This window comes from Lichenostomus cassidix, chromosome 8 (genome assembly GCF_008360975.1).
Source record: "Lichenostomus cassidix isolate B80296 chromosome 8, HeHo_3.0, whole genome shotgun sequence".
Taxonomy (NCBI): Eukaryota; Metazoa; Chordata; class Aves; order Passeriformes; family Meliphagidae; genus Lichenostomus; species Lichenostomus cassidix.
In genome coordinates, this window is record NC_139489.1 from 2090972 (window position 1) to 2108771 (window position 17800).

Consider the following 17800-nt stretch of genomic DNA (forward strand, 5'->3'; position numbering starts at 1 on the left):
GTTGGGCATTTTGTTTCTCATCAACTGAACAGGGATGTTCCTCACTCCTCAGACTTGCCTGTGGTTGAACCTGGGATAAAATCAAAAACCTGTCAGCTGAATTTTAGCAAGTCTTCCCTTTTGCCTCCCAAACAGCAGACAAAATGCTGCCAGAACTGTTTCTAATTTGGTCGAGGCGGGGAGAAGACACTGCTTTCAAATGAGTTTATTATTGTCAGCCTCCACCCTTCTGCCTCCCGAGGAGCAGCAGATTTTAATTGCACATTCCTCCAACCCCAGACACAAGCCCAAGGCCCCCAGAGGCTTTTCCTGTGGAACCCAACGTGCCAAGCTGGGACTCCTGGCAGCATGCAGTCCCTGCAGCTCTGAGCTTGGATTTTTGCAGCCCACAGCAGAAATATTTATTTTGTTTGCTATTGGGAAATAAAAGCTGGGAGCTCTGAGAGCTCCATGAAGGAGGGCTGATTTTATTTTTTTTTTGCAGTTATTTTTGCAAGTCTCTCCAAGCCCACTGGTGACTGCAGTGTGCATTTGCACCTTGCTGGGTTGGAAGGTGTGTGGTTTGCTCATCCTGGGGTCTCCAGGGGTTCAGCATTCCCTGCTGGGAGCTGCTGCTTCTCACCACCAGCCCCAGGGAGGGAAAGCAGAGAGCCTGCACTTCCTTTGGGAGAATTCCCCAGCAGCTTGCAGGATGGGGAATTTGCTGTTTGTTTGATGAACTGGGCTGTTTACTATGGGCCATTATGATCCCTCGTGACTCACCACTTTCTTTGCTCTCCAAGTTTGTTTTTTCTGTGGAGCAGCTCCTTGTGCTCAGTTAACTCTGTCTGCTAAACGTAAATAAAGACTTATAAAATCCTGGGGTTTTTTTCCCTTCACTTTTGAGTGCCAAAGATAATTTTTGAAATATTTTTAGTTGTTGCCCAAAACTAGATTTTTTTTTTTCTTGGGCAAATAAATTTTTCTTAATTGAAAAAAAAAATCTTTAGAGGTCTATTTTTTCTATATTTTCTATATTTTTTTCTATTTATTTACATCTTTAGAAGTGTATTTTAATAGTTGAACATGGCACTCAGTGCAATGGTCTGGTTGACATGATGGTGTTTAAAGTTTGGACTGGATGATCCTGGAGGAGTTTTGCAACATTAATGATTCTGTGAGTGAATTAGAAAAGCAGCTTTTTACAAAACTTACAAATAAGCAGAGTAAATGTACATTCAGTTGTTTTATAGAAAAATCACAGCTTTTCCCAAGGGATTAGGAATAATATTTGCTGTCTGTTAGGATGTATGTTAGAGCATAGATGACTGTTAGGATGTAAAGTATAGTATATTATAAGAGATACTAATTAGTCTGGGGATAAAGGGGTCTGGATTGTGGGATGTGATGTGATCTGACCACGTCTGCTCTCAGCACTCCATTTTCTCCCTGCAAAATGAAGGTGCTGACATTTACATATCTTTGTAAAGCACTGCTGGGTTTATGGGCATTATCTGGGCTAATTGAGGCTTTGTCTTGGATTTATTGGATGGCAGACTTTGGCCATGCATTCAAAGATAGCATCTCATTATTCAATGAGAGCATATAGGTTCCTTTGTGTGTTTTCATTGTTTATTTGAACATAATTTAAGAGACGAAGAAAAGGTAATTTGTGCAAATGAATGGGAAGCACAGCAAGGGAAAACAGGACAGTGTGGTACAGAAAAGGGTGTTTTGAAGTGTTCAGAGCCAAGTAATTTTATCACCAAAAAAAAAAAAAGAAAAGGAGAGTGAGCCAAGTCTTTCTGCTGTCTGATGAGGGCTGAATGGTGACTTCCATTATCTTTATTTCCTGGAGGTTTTGCTCTGCCTGGCTGAATGGTGTACCCTCATCAGACAGGGGAGGATGGGAGAGGCATCCACATCCTCTTCCCTGCCTCCTCCCCCTGGGGACTGCTCTCAGTTAACTCTGCTCTCAGTTAACTCTGCTCTTTGGCAAACTCAACCTGCTCCCATTCTGCTGCTGGAACCAGCAGTGAGCTCTGTTGCAAAGGTCAGGAGTGGTTTATCCCTTCAGGTGAGCCTGGTTGCTGAGTCTCTGCAATGACTTAAACAGTTCACAGTGTTAGCAGAGATAAATACTCTAAATGACATTATGCCAAGTGATTTCATTTAATTACTTACAGGAAGCATTTATGACAGGGCTGTTAATAACCAGGCTGGGAGATCTGGGGGTGTTCACTTCAGGAGAGCTCAGAGCTCCTGCCAGGACCTAAAGGAGCTCCAGGAGAGCTAGAGAGGGATTGGGGACAAGGATGGAGGGACAGGACACAGAGAATGGCTTCCACTGCTTTTCATTTGCTTTTTCATTTCTCTGTTGTTGTCTCACTTTCTGCTTTCAGTTTTGTCACAGTTTATCAGAGGGAAGCTGTTTGAGATCAGTCTCAGCATTTGCATTTTCTGGATCAAAGTCTTTGTGTTCTCCAAATACTCTTGGTGAAATTACACAATTCTTAGTCATCAAAGATCTTGTCTTCTTACCCATCCTTGGTCCTTGGAGGCATAACTCGTGTCTTTCTAGGTTTGGTAAGAAATTGCTGTAGTATTCCCAGATAACTAATTAATCTCTGATTAATATTAATATTTCTATACCCCAATGGCTTCCTACATTAGCAACCAGTTATCATAGCAAATAACCTGGCAGTATTTGTACGTAAAGCATCTCGCTGGTTTTGGGACTGACTGTTACTTGTTACATGCAGGATCTTTCTTTAGGTAGGTGTATTTGTAATTATTTCACAGAATCCCAGACTGGCTTGGGTTGGAAGGACCTTGAAGCTCATCCTGTCCCATGGCAGGGGCACCTTCCACTGTCCCAGGTTTCTCCAAGCCCTGTCCATCCTGGTCTTGGACACTGCCAGGGATGAATATTCTTTTAATTCCATTTCCTTTCATTAGAGGATTCATCTAATTGTGATCATTGTGGTAGAATTTGACACAAACTGCAGCTCTCACAGAATCCAGAATTTAATACTGAATATTCTCAGATGCTAAAAATGGAGGCTTCAGACACCGAGAATGCTCACAGCAATTTTTGGGGCACGTTTGCAATTTGGAATGAAGGACTTTCATCAGCTGCTCTCTCCATAGTAATGACATCTCACAGAACATCATGCAAAAGAAGGACTAAGAGGCAGAGCCAAGCAGGAGATGGGGAGCAGCATTCCAGAGGCAGTGGGGAGATAATGACTGCACTTGTGGCTGGGGAGGTGTCATCCCTGGTGAGCTGTCTGTGGTTGATGGGAAGCAGAGATTGCCTAGGAATCTCCTTGGTTCATTTGAATATTTCCTCGTATTAGAAATGCAGCCAAAAAAATGAAATGCAGGAGTTCTCTGGGCTCACCAGTCATCAGGCTAAGGAAATTAAGAGTATGGGTTTTCTTAAAAGCAGGGATGGCAGCAGACAAATATGTGAGTCTTTGAATTTGGATCCATTTGGAATATTTTTGGAGTGCTTAGTTGAAAGGAAATGTCATTTTTGCAAGGAAAACATGTTTTTTTCATTACTTGAGTGTTGTCAGTGGTTAATATTACACTGCTCATGTTTCAAAACCTCTCAGGGTGACTTGCCTGTAGTTCACACTTAAAAATAAACCCAATGCCTCTGTTTAGCAAGTTTATTTCTTTCAACTGTTACCTTCTTTAACCTGCCTGCAAATGTTAATATTTTTTTTTTTTTTAGCATGTTACGTTTCCTTTATTCTCAGATCTCTTCTGAGTCCTTCCTACAGCACAGCAGATTTGACTCCTGTTCCCTGAGATCCCAATACCCCTTTAAGAGTGACAGGATTTTGCCACAGCAAGAACATCCATCTGCATTCCTGACTGCTCAGCAAGGGAAGTGCCTGTTTGCCCTGGAGACCCAGAGATAGCTGAGAGAGGGCTGGGGCTCAGCTTTGAAATGTTAATCTGCTGCTTCTGTCCTTCCAAGATTTTGCCCAGGGAAGGCAGTGGGTGGGAAGTTGGTATTAATTTAGAATTTGGAGCTTTGACACAATCTGTTGCAGTTTTAGCACTGTTATAAATGGCTTAATATTTAAGGAGGTATTGAAGTTAAGATGGAACTTTGTCCTGATTTCAAAACTGGCAAGAAATATCACCCTGATTTTGAAGTGCTTTAGCTGCCAAGTGAAAATAGCAGTCAGGATCCTCCCTGGGCTGAGGAGCTCTCTGCAAGGTTAATTTTTCAAGGTCCCTTATCATATCCTCACAGGGAGTTTTACTCCCACACAGGAGGCACAGCCCTCCAAACTTTGCCATTGTCATTTTTACAGAGCCCTCAATTGTGATCCTCACGGGCTGGGTCTCTGCCCTTGGGAATGATACATCTCATTTGAGATAAAAGGAAAATTGAGCTCAGATTGGGCCACAGCAGCTTGGGTTCAGATCCTTGTTGTGCCAGATGCATCCTGCCAGGCTGTCACACCATCACCTCCCCAAGGGCTCCTCTGGCTCCCTGTGGGATTTGACATCTCGGGAGGGCAGAGGTCAGGGAGGGAGAAGGAAGTGGGAGGGAATGTTGTTTTCCATGGCTCTGCTGACATCCACAAGCTGGAAAAGTCTGCAGAATCATGGCAGGGATTGGACTGTGTTGCTTCCAGCATGTCCCAGAGACTCCTGGTGGTGCTCAGGATATGTGTGAGTTGGGCAAATAGCCCTGTGCCCAGCTGTTTGTTTGGGGAAAGGATAGACTAAAGTCCTCCTGGCAGAGCTTGGGATGCCTGTGGATGTCTGAGCACTGTGCTTCTGTCATCACCTGTGAGATGGAGCTAATAATTGTCCCTTTTTCTGCCCTAGTTAGTACTGAGCTCCTGCACTGTGCAGTGCCCAGGAGAGCAGATCTTGAGTTTTCAGTACCTGCACAGGTGGGATTGGCTCAGCAAGGCAGAGACCTGGGGGAGTTTGTCCAGGCTGTTCCCAGCAATGCCACAGCAGAGCAGCTCTTGTACAAACCTGACCTCTGCACTGTGGTTTTGGTTTCCTTGTGTGAGCTTTGCAGGGTATAGCTTTCCCTCCACGTTATCCCTTTGTTCCCAGTCCTTGGGATGCTTGGCTAAAGGGATTGAAGGTCTGTTGTTTCCCCCATGGAGTGATGCCACATCCCCTCACAGAGCCTCCTGCAGATTTGTGCACTTTTGTAAGTGATGATGATGATCCAGGTGGGTGCTGAAAAGAAGGAAATAAACAGGAGAGAGACATGTGCACTAAAGCTACACAAAAATACAATGTTTGCTGTCTGCAGAAGGGCAAAGTCGATAGGCAACACAGTTTTATTTCCCAGCTTTTAAGGGGATGTAACAGTGAAGAATAACACAACCTTAAAGAAGAAAGCTTGAGTGTCCCCATTGCAGGAGAGCTGTAAACCTTGGAAATAGAGGTTTATCCTGCAAGTGCTGAGAGCAGGAGGTTTATCCTGCAAGAACTGCAGCAACACAGGTGCACCTCAGTGAAATGGCTCAGAAAAGCCAAATCAAGCAGGCTGGTGCCTGAGTTAGCTGGCTGAACACGTGGCTGTGGGCAGGTTAAGGGCATGCAGAATTGTCATTTCCAAGTGATGGGTTTGATTTGGGGTCATTGTAAGTCTGAGAGAGGGCAGTCCTGTTTGATTTCTGCTGCACTTTCAGTGTGTCAGTGCTGTGATAAACACGGGGTTGGTGTTGGCAGGGAGCAGGTTATGCCCCTCTTACTCATCCTGAGCTGCTCTTTCTGCCCTTAGAGTCCTGGAGATTTTAATGGCACCACAGCAGCCTCCCCTGAGTGAGGTGGCAGTGTGTGATCCTGGGATAAACACAGCCAAAAACCGTGTTGGGGAATTGTCTGAAAGGCTGGCCAAAATTTCATCTGTAATTACGGCCTGCACAAAATCAAAGAGTGTTTTTGAAAAGGGCAGCAATTCTGGGAGCAGGTTTCCTTTGCATATTTTTAGCATGTATTTGCTGTTAATTTACATTATTCTCTAGTCCTGCTTGGGAAGATGCTCAGGGCTCTTGCAGAGTTTGGGTTCTGGAGGGTCTCAATAAACTCAGCAGAAATGGACCCCCTGGCAAGGATTTCTTGCAGTAACTCTCCAGTATTCCCCATTAGGTTTATTAGGGGAGACCTCACTGAGGCCTTTCAGTACCTAAAGGGGACTTTTGAAAAACAGGCAGAGTGAATTTTTACACTGGCAGACAGTGATAGGACAAGGGAGTTTCAGACTAAAAGGAGAAATTCAGATTAGATATTAAGAAGGAATTCCTGGCTGTGAGGGTTTGAGGCCCTGGCCAGGGTGTCCAGAGAAGCTGTGGCTGCTCTGGATCCCTGGAAATGTCCAAGGCCAGGTTGGACAGGGATTGGAGCAGCCTGGGATGGTGGAAAGTGTCAGGGTTGAAACAGGATGAGCTTTAAGGTTTCTTCCAGCACAAACCACTCTGGGATTCTGTGATTAGCCACTTGGTAGGTGGACTACATATTTACAAATACATGACTGGAGTTGTCCTGCCTTTGGAAGTCCAGTGAAGAAGAACTGGCTGTGTTTTGTGGAGGAGACACCTCCTGTTGCTTCCCTGGAGCTGTCAGGAGGAATGGAGGAGGTTCTCCTGGGAGCAGGATGCTACCCTGAAGATGGCTGTGAGCAAGCAGGGCTGGGGGAGAGCAGAATTCCATCCTCCTCAGCTGCTGCTCCTTCCTGCTGCAGCAGATCTCAAACCCTTTCGTGTGCAGCTGACAGGACTGGCAATGCTCTGATAGTTGGGATCAGCTGTATGAAAGTGTCACAACCCTCCAGGCCAGGGGAATCAGCTGCTGGGGACCTCCTGGTTTGTCCTGGTGCCACGGGAGCTGAGGTGACAGAGCAGGTTCTGCTCCTGCAGCAGCAGTGAGGTTGGGATGATGACACTGGGGTGATGAGGTTGGCTAAGCTGGTCTTTATCCCAGCTTGTCCAACTCCTCCAGTGTGCACGTTTCACCTGATGGCTTTGTGTGGCGATTTCAGGTGACTGATGCTTTGGCCAGGTAACCCAGGTGGAGCCCTTGCTATTTTGGATGTCCTTGTCCCCATGCACACCTTGGGAGCAATGCTGGAGCACAAAGCAGGAGGGGGAAAAGGTGAAACCATCTCGTGGTTCTGTTCACAGTTGGGGACATCTTCTAGGTTCATTTTCCTTTTGGTGCATTTATTCATCCTTCTTTCCTCCTCCTCCTCTTTCATCACTTCTTCCCCCACAAATATCTGAAGCCTAAAATAACGTGCTTGCCTTTTATCTGCCAATAGTCTGACACCAAGTAGTTCCTCTCCATAGCCATGGATTTATGTTTGGCCTGTTTACTCAGGTGCTAGACAGTATTTCTGGCTGCACAGATGGTGAGTCTAACACAGGCCTCTGGGTTTGACTTTTATGTTTGTTTACATCTTCATGGTACAATAGTTACCCGAAGAGACAAACTGGAAAATTGTGAAGTGCAACCTTGGGTCTAATCCTGAGATGTGTGAAGGGCTTGGAAACCCCTGGAGCACACTGAGAGCCCCTAAGCACTGCCTGCCTTCCTGGATTGGGTGATTTTTAACTGGCACAGCCACTTCATTCATCCCTTGTCCAACACATTACAGTGCTCCTGTTGGACAAGGGAAATGGGAGATGTGAAATGCCAGGAATGAGGAGACATGGTGTGTTCTGGGCTGTGACAATCTCACAGCCTTGGTCCTGCATGTCCCCCTCAGCTCTGCCTTAATGCAGAGGTTTTTCCTCATCTTTTTGTAATTCTGTTTATCAGGATGTGTGGAGTGGGAAGGAGGGAATGAGGGAAAGGTTCCTGTGTGTTAGAGGATCACAGCTAAATGAGTTTGTGCAGATTAAAACACAACACTTGCACTGGCAGCTCAGTTTTGGAAGGTTCCTCAGCTTTGGGGCTGCCAGAGTGGAAAGGGAGGTTGGAAAGAGGAATAAAATGTTAGGACTTAAAAACAGGGTCAGCTAAGCAGCTTAAAGTCACCCTCTGAGGCTCCTTCCCCTCTCTGGGAGGTGCTGTCAGTGTCCTGCACAGAGGAGCATCACTGCATGGATGAACTCTGCACAATCATGTGAGGATTGCTTTTCCAGCACCTCTGGACCCTCACTGCTTGTAGAGCTTTTGCCCAGTGATTTGGTTATTTTAATCCTTATTTGCAAGGAGTCTCTCTCCATTGCTGGCTGGTTCCTCCTCTCTGGTTCAGAGGTTTGCCAGTGGAAGGAGTGATGTGACACGGAGCAGCAGTGGAAGTTTGCAGCAATTGGGAGCAAACACACACTTGCAGCAGTTTTTAAGGAAAAACTTCCACCCCTGAGTGCTGTGGATTTGTCAGGGATCTCAGGGATTTGTCAGCCAAGTGGAGGTGCTGTGTGTTTGTGGGGACATGGCAGCTGGGAGGTGGGAAGGAGCAGTGACAAGTTCTGCTCATCGTGAGCATCGCAACGATGAAAACAGTGAGAAGTTTCTGCTTTGTGTTTTCAGAAGTTCTCCAAAATCACTTGTAGTCCATTTCAGGAGTTCAGGATCAGAAGGGAGGAATTGTTGTGGGGTCAGAGTTAAATAAATAATGATCATCTTCTAGTGAAAGCTGTCCCTGCCCATGGCAGGGGATTGGAGCTAAATGGTCTTTAAAGTCTTTTCCAATCCTTCTTTTGATAATCCTTTACACAGAAATTAATTTACATACTTTGCCTAAATTGCAGAACCAAATACTAAGTTTCTAGACATGAAATATTTTTTTTGGTGAACGAGATTCTTATCTGGCCAAAAGTCATCTGGTCCAACTCACCTGACTTCCTTGGAGTCACACTGGTTTCCTGCTGAAGGATTTTCCTTCTAAGAAAATTGCAGTATTCACTGAGGTTGGTTGTAGTAGGAAGATTCATTCAGTCCTCTCTGTGTTAACTGACTCTTTTTCCTTGAATAAAAAGTTGATTCATTTCAGGACTTTTTGGCAATAGTTTTAAAACTAAAACTTGGGATTTGTGTAGCAATTTTTTTTGAGAAGCACATTTAAAACTGAAGCACTGAATGTTCTTTTTAAAGTCATCTCCAACACAAGCTACAGGATAGTTCCCTGTCCCACAGAAATCATCTGGATGACAGGAAAGGGGAAGTTAGTAGAGAAAAATTGCTGAATTTGGATGTGTTTTTGTGACTCTTGGTAAAACACTCAGCCTCACTGGCATGTGCCAGGGAATTCTAGGAAATCTGTCAGTTGCTGTAGAGACAGCTTCCTCAAAACTTGTTTTAAGTGTTTCATTTTCTTAATGTCTATGTTTATGTATAGCCTCATGGCATAATGATCTCATATCAGAATATTTATATGCATTTATGTAATGTAATATGTAAAAATGCAAGTTATGCAATGGGAGTATGTATCCAGTTTATGCAAATTTTCTTTTCATGCATCTAAAAAAAGCTCAGGATGGTGAGATCAGCATTGCCAGTGAAATCTATTGTTTTCCTGCACGTGTTCAGTCATTCCTTGTGCTTCAGGTAAAGGCTTTGTGCTTCAGGTAAAGATGATTTTTAAGCATCAATGGTTTTAATCCATTTTATTGAGGGCAGTGTCCCTCCCTGGCATGGGCAGAGTCATCATGGCACTAAAGGCTCTAATATCAGGGAGAACAGGTGGTTCAACTTGTACCTGTGGTAGGTGAACATTGTGTTGTGTGTTCCCCAGAGAGGTGGTTTGATTCAAAATAATGCTAGTCTCTGGAGCTGTGTGGCTGCCTGAGTTGCTGGTAGATCAAGCCTTGCTCTGGGTTCCTGGCTGGGAGCTGAGCCTGAGGGGGGAAGGGTTCCTGGATCTTGGATCAGGGTCAAGGCTCCCTTTGTGATCAGAGCATGGCAAAAACAAATCCAGGGGCAGATACGTGGGAAATAAAGTACTATGTTTTCTTTTGTTGAATTTCTTGAAAATAGATGTAACCATTTCTGGCTCTAGCTGTATTTTTTAGGTGGTGATGGCATGCACCAGAGAAACATGCAGAGATACATCAGATAAAAGATATGAAAGCCAGCTCTGTGCTGTGTGTTAGCTGAGGTTAACACCACTGGGGTGAATCACCTGATGTTGCATCAAATTCCTCCACGAGGCAGAAGAACTGGTTTGAAGAAGACAGCAGAAGATGCCTGGATGAGTTTTCTTTATTTTCTTCCCCTCGGTTGAAGACCCTTTGGTGGTTTGTGTGTCCCCAGGTGCCTCTCACAGAAGCTGTGGACCCCGTGGACCTGGAGGACTATCTCATCACCCACCCCCTGGCCGTGGAGTCAGGACCCCTGCGGGACCTGCTGGAGTTTCCCCCCGATGACATCGAGGTGGTTTACACGCCGCGGGAGTGCCGGACGCTCGTGTCGGCCGTGCCCGAGGAGAGGTGGGACAGGCTGATGGGGTGATGCTCCAGGGAGTTAAATGTGTGTGGTTAAGGACTCGTTATAACCTCTGTGATTCTTGTTGTTGTTCTTTTGACAGCGAGATGGATCCTCACGTGAGGGATTGTGTCAGGAGTTACACGGAGGACTGGGCGATTGTCAACAGAAAGTGAGTTCCACTCTGGTGTTCCTCACCTTCAGTTCATGCTGGAATTTTAGCCAAGTGCTGTAAGGAGGTTCAAAAATGTTGTCCTGGCTGCTGACTCCATGTGCTCTGGCTTTTAGTTTCCTGGTTCAGCTGAACTGATGCTTCGTGTTTGGAAAATTGGATCTTGGACGTCAAGAGCCCTTGGGGCATTTTGGAAAATCTAGGCCATTTTAGTCTACAGTTGCTCCTTTGCCATGGTAGAGCAGTTAGGGAATGTGGACAAGTGAAATTACTTTCAACATTTGTTTCCTTCTTTGCTCCATCTGTTTTTAGTTCTTTTTAGAGACAAGTTGCATTCATTTTGCAGTGATGTCAGATTTACATGCAGTCACAACCATCTAATAGACAAGGTGCCCTCTGCAGCTTTCCCTGCTTCCCAAAGAGACCTGGGGAAAGTACATCACTCAGACAAATAATTGTTCATATTTGAACCATCACAACATTTACCTAATGAGTTAACAGTTCAGAGGATGAGCATGCATTGATTATTCCATGCAAATTAGCAGGAAGGTTTCTGAGAGGCTTCAGTTGGAACATAGGCTCTCTCGGATGATTGGAAGGCTGATGACTTCAAGAGCTGCTGTCAAGGAGTAAGTGATCCATGTGATGTGTATCACCTACAAATGACTCCACTGCAGCTCCAGCTCTGCCCTTGTGGCAGTTGCTACAATTCACTGGTTTAATGTTGTCCTGAGAGCCTCTTCAGGGGATGCTTGAGATATGCTTTGCACTGCTGACGTGACCTAATAAAAAAGTGTTTTGTAATCTCATACCAAAAATAAAAACCCACCCAGAAAGGAGCCCAAGAGGGAGGGAGATGGTTTATTAACTCCCAGCAGAGTCTTGGATGCACCACAGACCTGGACAGTGTGACCCACCCAGCCACCCACTCTTGGTTTCTCAGTGACTTTCTCAGGAATTCCTGGCTGGGATGAGGTTTATTTGCTGGGGTTTTGTCCTCTGAGAGTCACAGCACTTTTTGCTTGGATAAAATCATGGCAGTGGACTGGCTAGAAGGACAGAGTTACTGCTGGAGCAGGGGAAGAACCCACAAGCTCAGCTGGGAAGGACTGAATTGTTTTTCAAGTAAGGATGCCAACAACTTCCTCTTAATCCATCCCATTGGATGTTTCAAAGTGCTCTGGCTATCCAGGGGCCAAAGCCCAGCTCTTCTGGATTAGAACATGGCATATGACATTCCATTCTTCTCTTCCCTACCCCAGGGGAAATCATCTTTATGTCCATCTCTGCGTCCAGTTCTTTGTAACCAAAATGGTTTTGGGGCAGGGAAATCCACCCATTCAGTAATTCCTTTAATGATATTGGAAAAGGTGAATAAGTTCTCTTCACTGGCCTTAAAGAGACCCAATAGCATATTCTGATTTCAAGCTTATGGCATAATTTCTGTGTGCAAGACTGTGGAAGTCAGGTGTGAATTGGAATGGATTTACACGTATTGGTGGAGCTGTGATGGAAATGCAGACATCCAGTTGAGTATTATACAGATCCCATTGTTCAGCTCTCAGGAGTTACAGGCTAGCAAGGCAAATCCATTCCTCCTTTTTCTTTTCCCTTCCTTTATTCACTGCTACCATACCCATGCTTTTCCCATGTGTGAAGCATCCCTTTGTGGTAGCTGCAGTGAGAACAATTCACTCTAGATGTGATCCCAGGAGCTGACTGAGAGTGAGTATTGTAAGGAGACCATGGCTCTATCCACGTGTGTATAAATACAGACATGATGCCATTTGGTACCCAAAAATTTGTTAGTCAAAGAGATCTGATGCTGTCAGCAGCAGCAGGCAGACTGTTTACTTGCAGGAGCTCTCACACCCTGGAAAGCTCTGAAGGACCCATTTTCCTTACAAAGATGCTGTGGGAAGACACTTGTTTTAGTCAGGGTTGGAAAGGTGTTCTCCAGGAGTGCTCAGGACTTTCCTGTGTTGGCATTTTGGTTTTGCAGTTAATAATTTTATCTGCTCCAAGTCACTTCCAGCTCCAGCTGAACCCCTGGCCTTCAGCCCTTGTGTTGCCAGCCTGTTTTTAGCTTGGCATCACAATGGCACATTTCACCATGACTTTAATTGGCCCTTGATAATCCTCCTTTTGACATCACCCAGAGTGGCTTTATAGATGAACAGAGTCACATTGTGGTGCTGCAATAGTGGCTGTTGGATTGTGCCCCAGCTCTGGTGGAGCTGACTGGAAATGGTGCTTGCAGAGAGCAGCTCCTGCCTTGGGAGGACCCACGCTGATAATGCTGGGTTTGTTCCCTGCTGCTGCTGCTGGGCTCAGGGTCAAAAGGGCTGCTGAGAAGGCATTTGGAATGCTCTGTTTGCAGATACCACAAGCTGGGCACTGGCTTCAACCCCAACACCTTGGACAAACAGAAGGAGAGGCAAAAAGGGCTCCCCAAGCAGATCTTCGAGTCTGACGAAGCTCCGGATGGCAACAGCTACCAGGATGAGCAAGTAATGTGCCTTTAAAACCTGGCTGCATAAAACCTAATTTATAGTCCTGCTTTAAAAGTGCAGTCCTTTTCCCATTATAAGTTGCTTTTAATTTGTTGGCTCTCAGGATGACCTTAAGCGACGCTCAATGTCGATCGACGACACTCCCCGGGGCAGCTGGGCATGCAGCATCTTTGATCTCAAGAACTCCCTGCCAGATGCCCTTCTCCCAAACCTGCTGGACAGAACCCCAAACGAGGAGATTGACCACCACAACGAGGACCAGAGGAAGTCCAGCAGGCATAAGGAGCTTTTTGCACTACACCCAGCACCAGATGAGGTATTTTTATGGGCGTGTGGGTGAGAGTGAAAAAGTGAAGGGTGTAGGGAATGTGCAAGCTGTCAGTCTGCCACGGATTTAAAGGATTTAAAACCACCTGTGTTTAGCATCCATGAGAGCTGGAGCTATTTTGTGTTCTTCAGCACATTGCTTTGCCCATAGATATTACTTTCTGAAGATTGGGTTTCCTTTATGGTTATGCAATCCCCAGTAATGCAGAAACATTAAAGGGATGTAATTTAGCATATTTATAGCTGCTGCTGAATGCACCATGCTGGGAAGCCTCAGATTAAATTGGTGTTGTGTCTTAAAAGAAAAAAAGTGATCCATGTGTTTGCCTCTGGATTCTGCTGGTGGTTTGTACAGGGATTGTGTCTCTAATTCCAGGAGGAGCCCATAGAGAGACTCAGCATCCCTGAAGTACCCAAAGAACACTTTGGCCAAAGACTCCTGGTGAAGTGTTTGTCCCTGAAGTAAGTATCACTCCAACACACAGCTGCACTGCAGAAATTGGGAATTTAAATCTGCTGCTGGATCCACATGGATCTGGAATAATTCCCCTGCCTTGTTTCTTACCCTTGGAGGGTCATTGCATTATTTGGTCACGACCTTTGAGGTTAATTTTATAAAGGTTGAGTTACACAGTTGCGACTTCAAGGCTTCCTGCAGGTTGATGAGACAGGAAATATCCACCTCCCTTGGCTTTTCTCCCTGTGGCTTTCCAGCTCTACCTGTTCCATGTCACTGGCACGTGACATGAAGCTTCACCACACTCCTCCAGGGCTCTCAAGTTGGCCAGTCACTGCTGTTCACCTCCCTGACGAGGAAATTTAAGATTAGATTTAAAGATTAAAAATGCTTGAGCCTTGAAACCATCAGACAACCAAAGCTTTGCCAAAGTTTAGGCTCAACAACCTTGACTGTGTCCCTTTAAGAGTGAAGACTTTATATACTTAGTAAGCATTAACTGGAGGAATAGAAACCTGTTAAACAAGTTTAATGAAGTGGAGCTCCTGAATATAGGGTTACCTGCAGCTGGTTCATTGCCTATAACTCTTCTCTAATAACACAAGGTAAAATTTTACTGTTATTCCCTTGGAGAAATAAAGTACAAAACTGATTTTCCACACTGCTGTATTCATCTTCTGTGTCCTCAGTTAGGTCAACCCTTCTTATTAGAGAGCTCCAGTTGCTGCTCATAACTGAGATATATGTGTGGGACATTTCTGCTGCTCGTAGAGTACTCCAGGACCTAATATAGCCATAGAGATGAACTGATTTTGCAGCCTTTTATGAACTGGAACAACATAATATGCAGTAGCAGCGCAGCTTTCTCTCCAAAGGAGGGTGTCTTTAGCATAAATAAGTTAGATGCTGGAAATTAATGTTTTCTGCTCTTCAAGCATCTCTTGCTGACTGCAAATTTATGGCAAAACTGCCCAGCTGTGTGTTTGCTTGTGTACCTGGGAATGGCTGAGCCTGTGTAATCCAGGATTGCCATCTCACTGGCACAAAACAAGGACATTTTCCCCAGGGAGAAGGCTCAGGTGACCTAAGCAGGGTCATTTCCAGGTTAATCTCAGCTTTGTTGCAAAACTAGAGAAAACACCTGTTTGGTGATGTTCTCCCTGGTGGAAGGAGGAGTTCCAGGCTGGAAAGCTGAGAGCTCTGCAAGGTCTGGGTGTGGAGGAGATCCCAGTGTGGATGAGGCTGGAATTTTGTGGGAGAAGAGAGAAATGGCATTTGAACCCCTGCTTGCTTTGGTGCAGGTTTTGAGTGTTTTTAAGCCCCTTTAACTCCCCAGGTTAAAGTTCAGCTCTCCTTGGTAGGTTGATGTTGTTGTTGGGAGCTTTGGAATTTGGATTATCACTGGAGAACAGTTGCTGCAGAAAGCTGACACCTTTCTGGGGGAATCTTTGAGCTCTTGGTATTTTTTGACAACAGCTAACTGTTGAAAATTGCCAAAGCAGCTTTCCCTGAGTGTCCAGGGCAGGAGCTCTCAGAGCAGTCATGTATTTTCCCATCTCAACAGTAAATTAGCAATAGGGCAACTTTTCCAGGGGATCAGGGGAGCTGAGTGCTCCAGTTATCCCAATGAATAATTCCCATTCCTTTAAGGAAACTCTGCTTGGCTTTCAATGAATCAGTGAGTTGAAATGGCTTTTAGAAAGGTCCAGGGCAGGACAGGAGTGGGGTGGAAAGTGAGAAACAAGATCCCTTTTCAGCCCTTAGGTTGTCTCAGCTGTTCCTGACATCTCAGCTCCCATCAGCCAGGGAGGATTTGGGGACAGGGTTGGTTATTTTTTCTGACAAAATGCAAGTCAACTGATGTTGTGTTTCTTTCTTTCAAGATTTGAAATAGAAATCGAGCCCATTTTTGCCAGTTTGGCTTTGTATGATGTTAAAGAAAAGAAAAAGGTAGGTTTTTTTAATTGCTGGAGTGTGACACTTCCAAACTGAACCTGTGTTTAATAACTGAAAGAGAGGAATTAATTCTGGTGGCAAAGCTTTTAGAGAAAAGTGACATGGAGGTTGGAAGAATGATGAAGGCATTTCATGAACCATCTTGTGTGTTCTTCTTCTGCTTAGTAAAGCAGTTGAGGTATAACCACTTTCTTAAAAATATTATCTTCATATTTTTTTCTTAAAAATATTATCTAATATTATCTAATTTTTTTCTTTAAAATATTATCTAATATTTTTAAGTGTAACAAAAATATCTAATATTTTTGAGTGCCTGAAATCAGAAAAAAAAATTTTAAAAAAGAAAAAATATATATAGTCCAATTTCGGCTTTCAAAAGTTTCTTCCCCAGAGAGAACTTAAATAACTGAAACCTTTTATTTAGATGAGGTTTTTATGACTTTCTTCATCTCTTTTTGGTGATTCAGAATGTCATGAGTCCAAGCAACACTTCAGTAATGCACAAGAAAATTTCACATGCTAAAATCAAAACAAAACTGAGGGGTCTTTTCAAGATCTAAGTTACAGGAAATCCAAAATACATTTATTCGCCTATTTATGTTCTGTATTTAATATTTAAAGAGCCTCTTAGTTTTCCTTATTCAAGATATTAGCAGTAGTGGAGAGAAAAATGTAAAAAATATGCATTTTGACATTTATCTCCTTAAGACTTGAATTTAATGCATTGAGATTTAAGTTATGTAGATGAGAGTATGTGGAATATTATGTGAACTTTGTTTAATATTTAAATCACATTTCATAAGCCAATTTTATCATCTCATTACTCCTTTTTTTTTTGGCTCTAATATAGTAAGTTCTTTGCTGACCTCTGGTGTTGGTAATTTGCTCACATCCTTTTTTGGCTCTGAAGCTTTGCACTCCAGGATTTGGTGTTTCAGGGTAGAAAGCTCAGTGGCTTTTCTCTTTTTCTGTTTCTATTTTGATATTTTGGTCTTTTCAGTTCAGCTAACAGTGGTAATTCCTAGTCCTGTGATGGAGTCACACACCTCAGAGCAACTGCAGGAAATTTTATAGTGGTTTGTGGAAATTTTATGTGGTTTGTGTTGTTTCCTCCATTTCCTTTCACAGTGTCCTGCCTTGATTTCTTGATAAAAAAGCCTTTTTATTTTTTTAATGCATAATTTGAAATCAGGCATTTTTAGCATATGTTTTAAAACTGTGTTCATGAAGAATTTGGTGGAAAAAAATTTTTAAAAATATAAAAAAAAGATATAGCTAATACTTGAAATGACCCAATTTATCCCTTAGATTTCAGAGAATTTCTACTTTGATTTAAACTCTGAACAAATGAAGGGAATGCTTCGGCCTCATGTCCCCCCTGCTGCTATTTCCACCCTGGCCAGATCTGCCATCTTCTCTATCACTTACCCCTCTCAAGATGTCTTTCTAGTAATAAAGGTAAGAAATACCAGAGAAATGATAAATTTTTGTTTTTATTTACAATAATCTTGTAATCTCTTCGTTTTTATTTAAAATAAAATAGGGATTCTGTTCTCAAAAGCGTAAACAGCACTGCTTTATTTTGGATATTCTCACTTCAAGTTCCTTTGTAACAGAACCAGTTGAGTGCATTGGAAGTGGAAAGAGGACAAAGGTTTGCTTGGTGATATAAATCAGTTTTCTGGGGCTTGACCTTGGTTTTCATATCAAGCAATGTGCTGACTCCTTAAAATGACAGCTAAGCCAGTGATTTAAAAATATCTATTGATCTGAATCTCATTTCAAAAGGGATTCACACCCCCCAGACAGATTTTCAGATGTATTTAAGGGCTGAAATGGCTAATAACTGAAACAAAAAGCAGCATTGGTCACTCCTGGGATAAAGTACACAAAGATCAAAGTTATCCTCTCTTCTCTCATCAGATTCAATGAGAGCAGGAATGTTGCTGTTCAGGTGGGTGTTTGAGGCAGGAT

At 43.8% G+C, this 17800-nt stretch overlaps 1 protein-coding gene across 16 annotated transcripts in view; it reads left to right on the top strand.

Moving 5' to 3' along the window:
- The window catches only part of DOCK7 (dedicator of cytokinesis 7), a 90549-nt gene that overhangs the window by 11243 nt on the left and 61506 nt on the right, over positions 1 to 17800 (top strand). For all 16 annotated transcript variants that reach the window (XR_014853657.1, XM_085067441.1, XM_085067442.1 and 13 more), the window contains exons 3-9: positions 10231 to 10406; positions 10505 to 10573; positions 12954 to 13083; positions 13190 to 13402; positions 13790 to 13875; positions 15754 to 15820; positions 17135 to 17284. Coding sequence is in view for 15 of the 16 variants with exons in the window: in XM_085067441.1 (XP_084923567.1) it covers positions 10231 to 10406; positions 10505 to 10573; positions 12954 to 13083; positions 13190 to 13402; positions 13790 to 13875; positions 15754 to 15820; positions 17135 to 17284 (891 nt within the window). In the remaining variant the exon portion in view is untranslated. The remainder of the gene's footprint in view (positions 1 to 10230; positions 10407 to 10504; positions 10574 to 12953; positions 13084 to 13189; positions 13403 to 13789; positions 13876 to 15753; positions 15821 to 17134; positions 17285 to 17800) is intronic.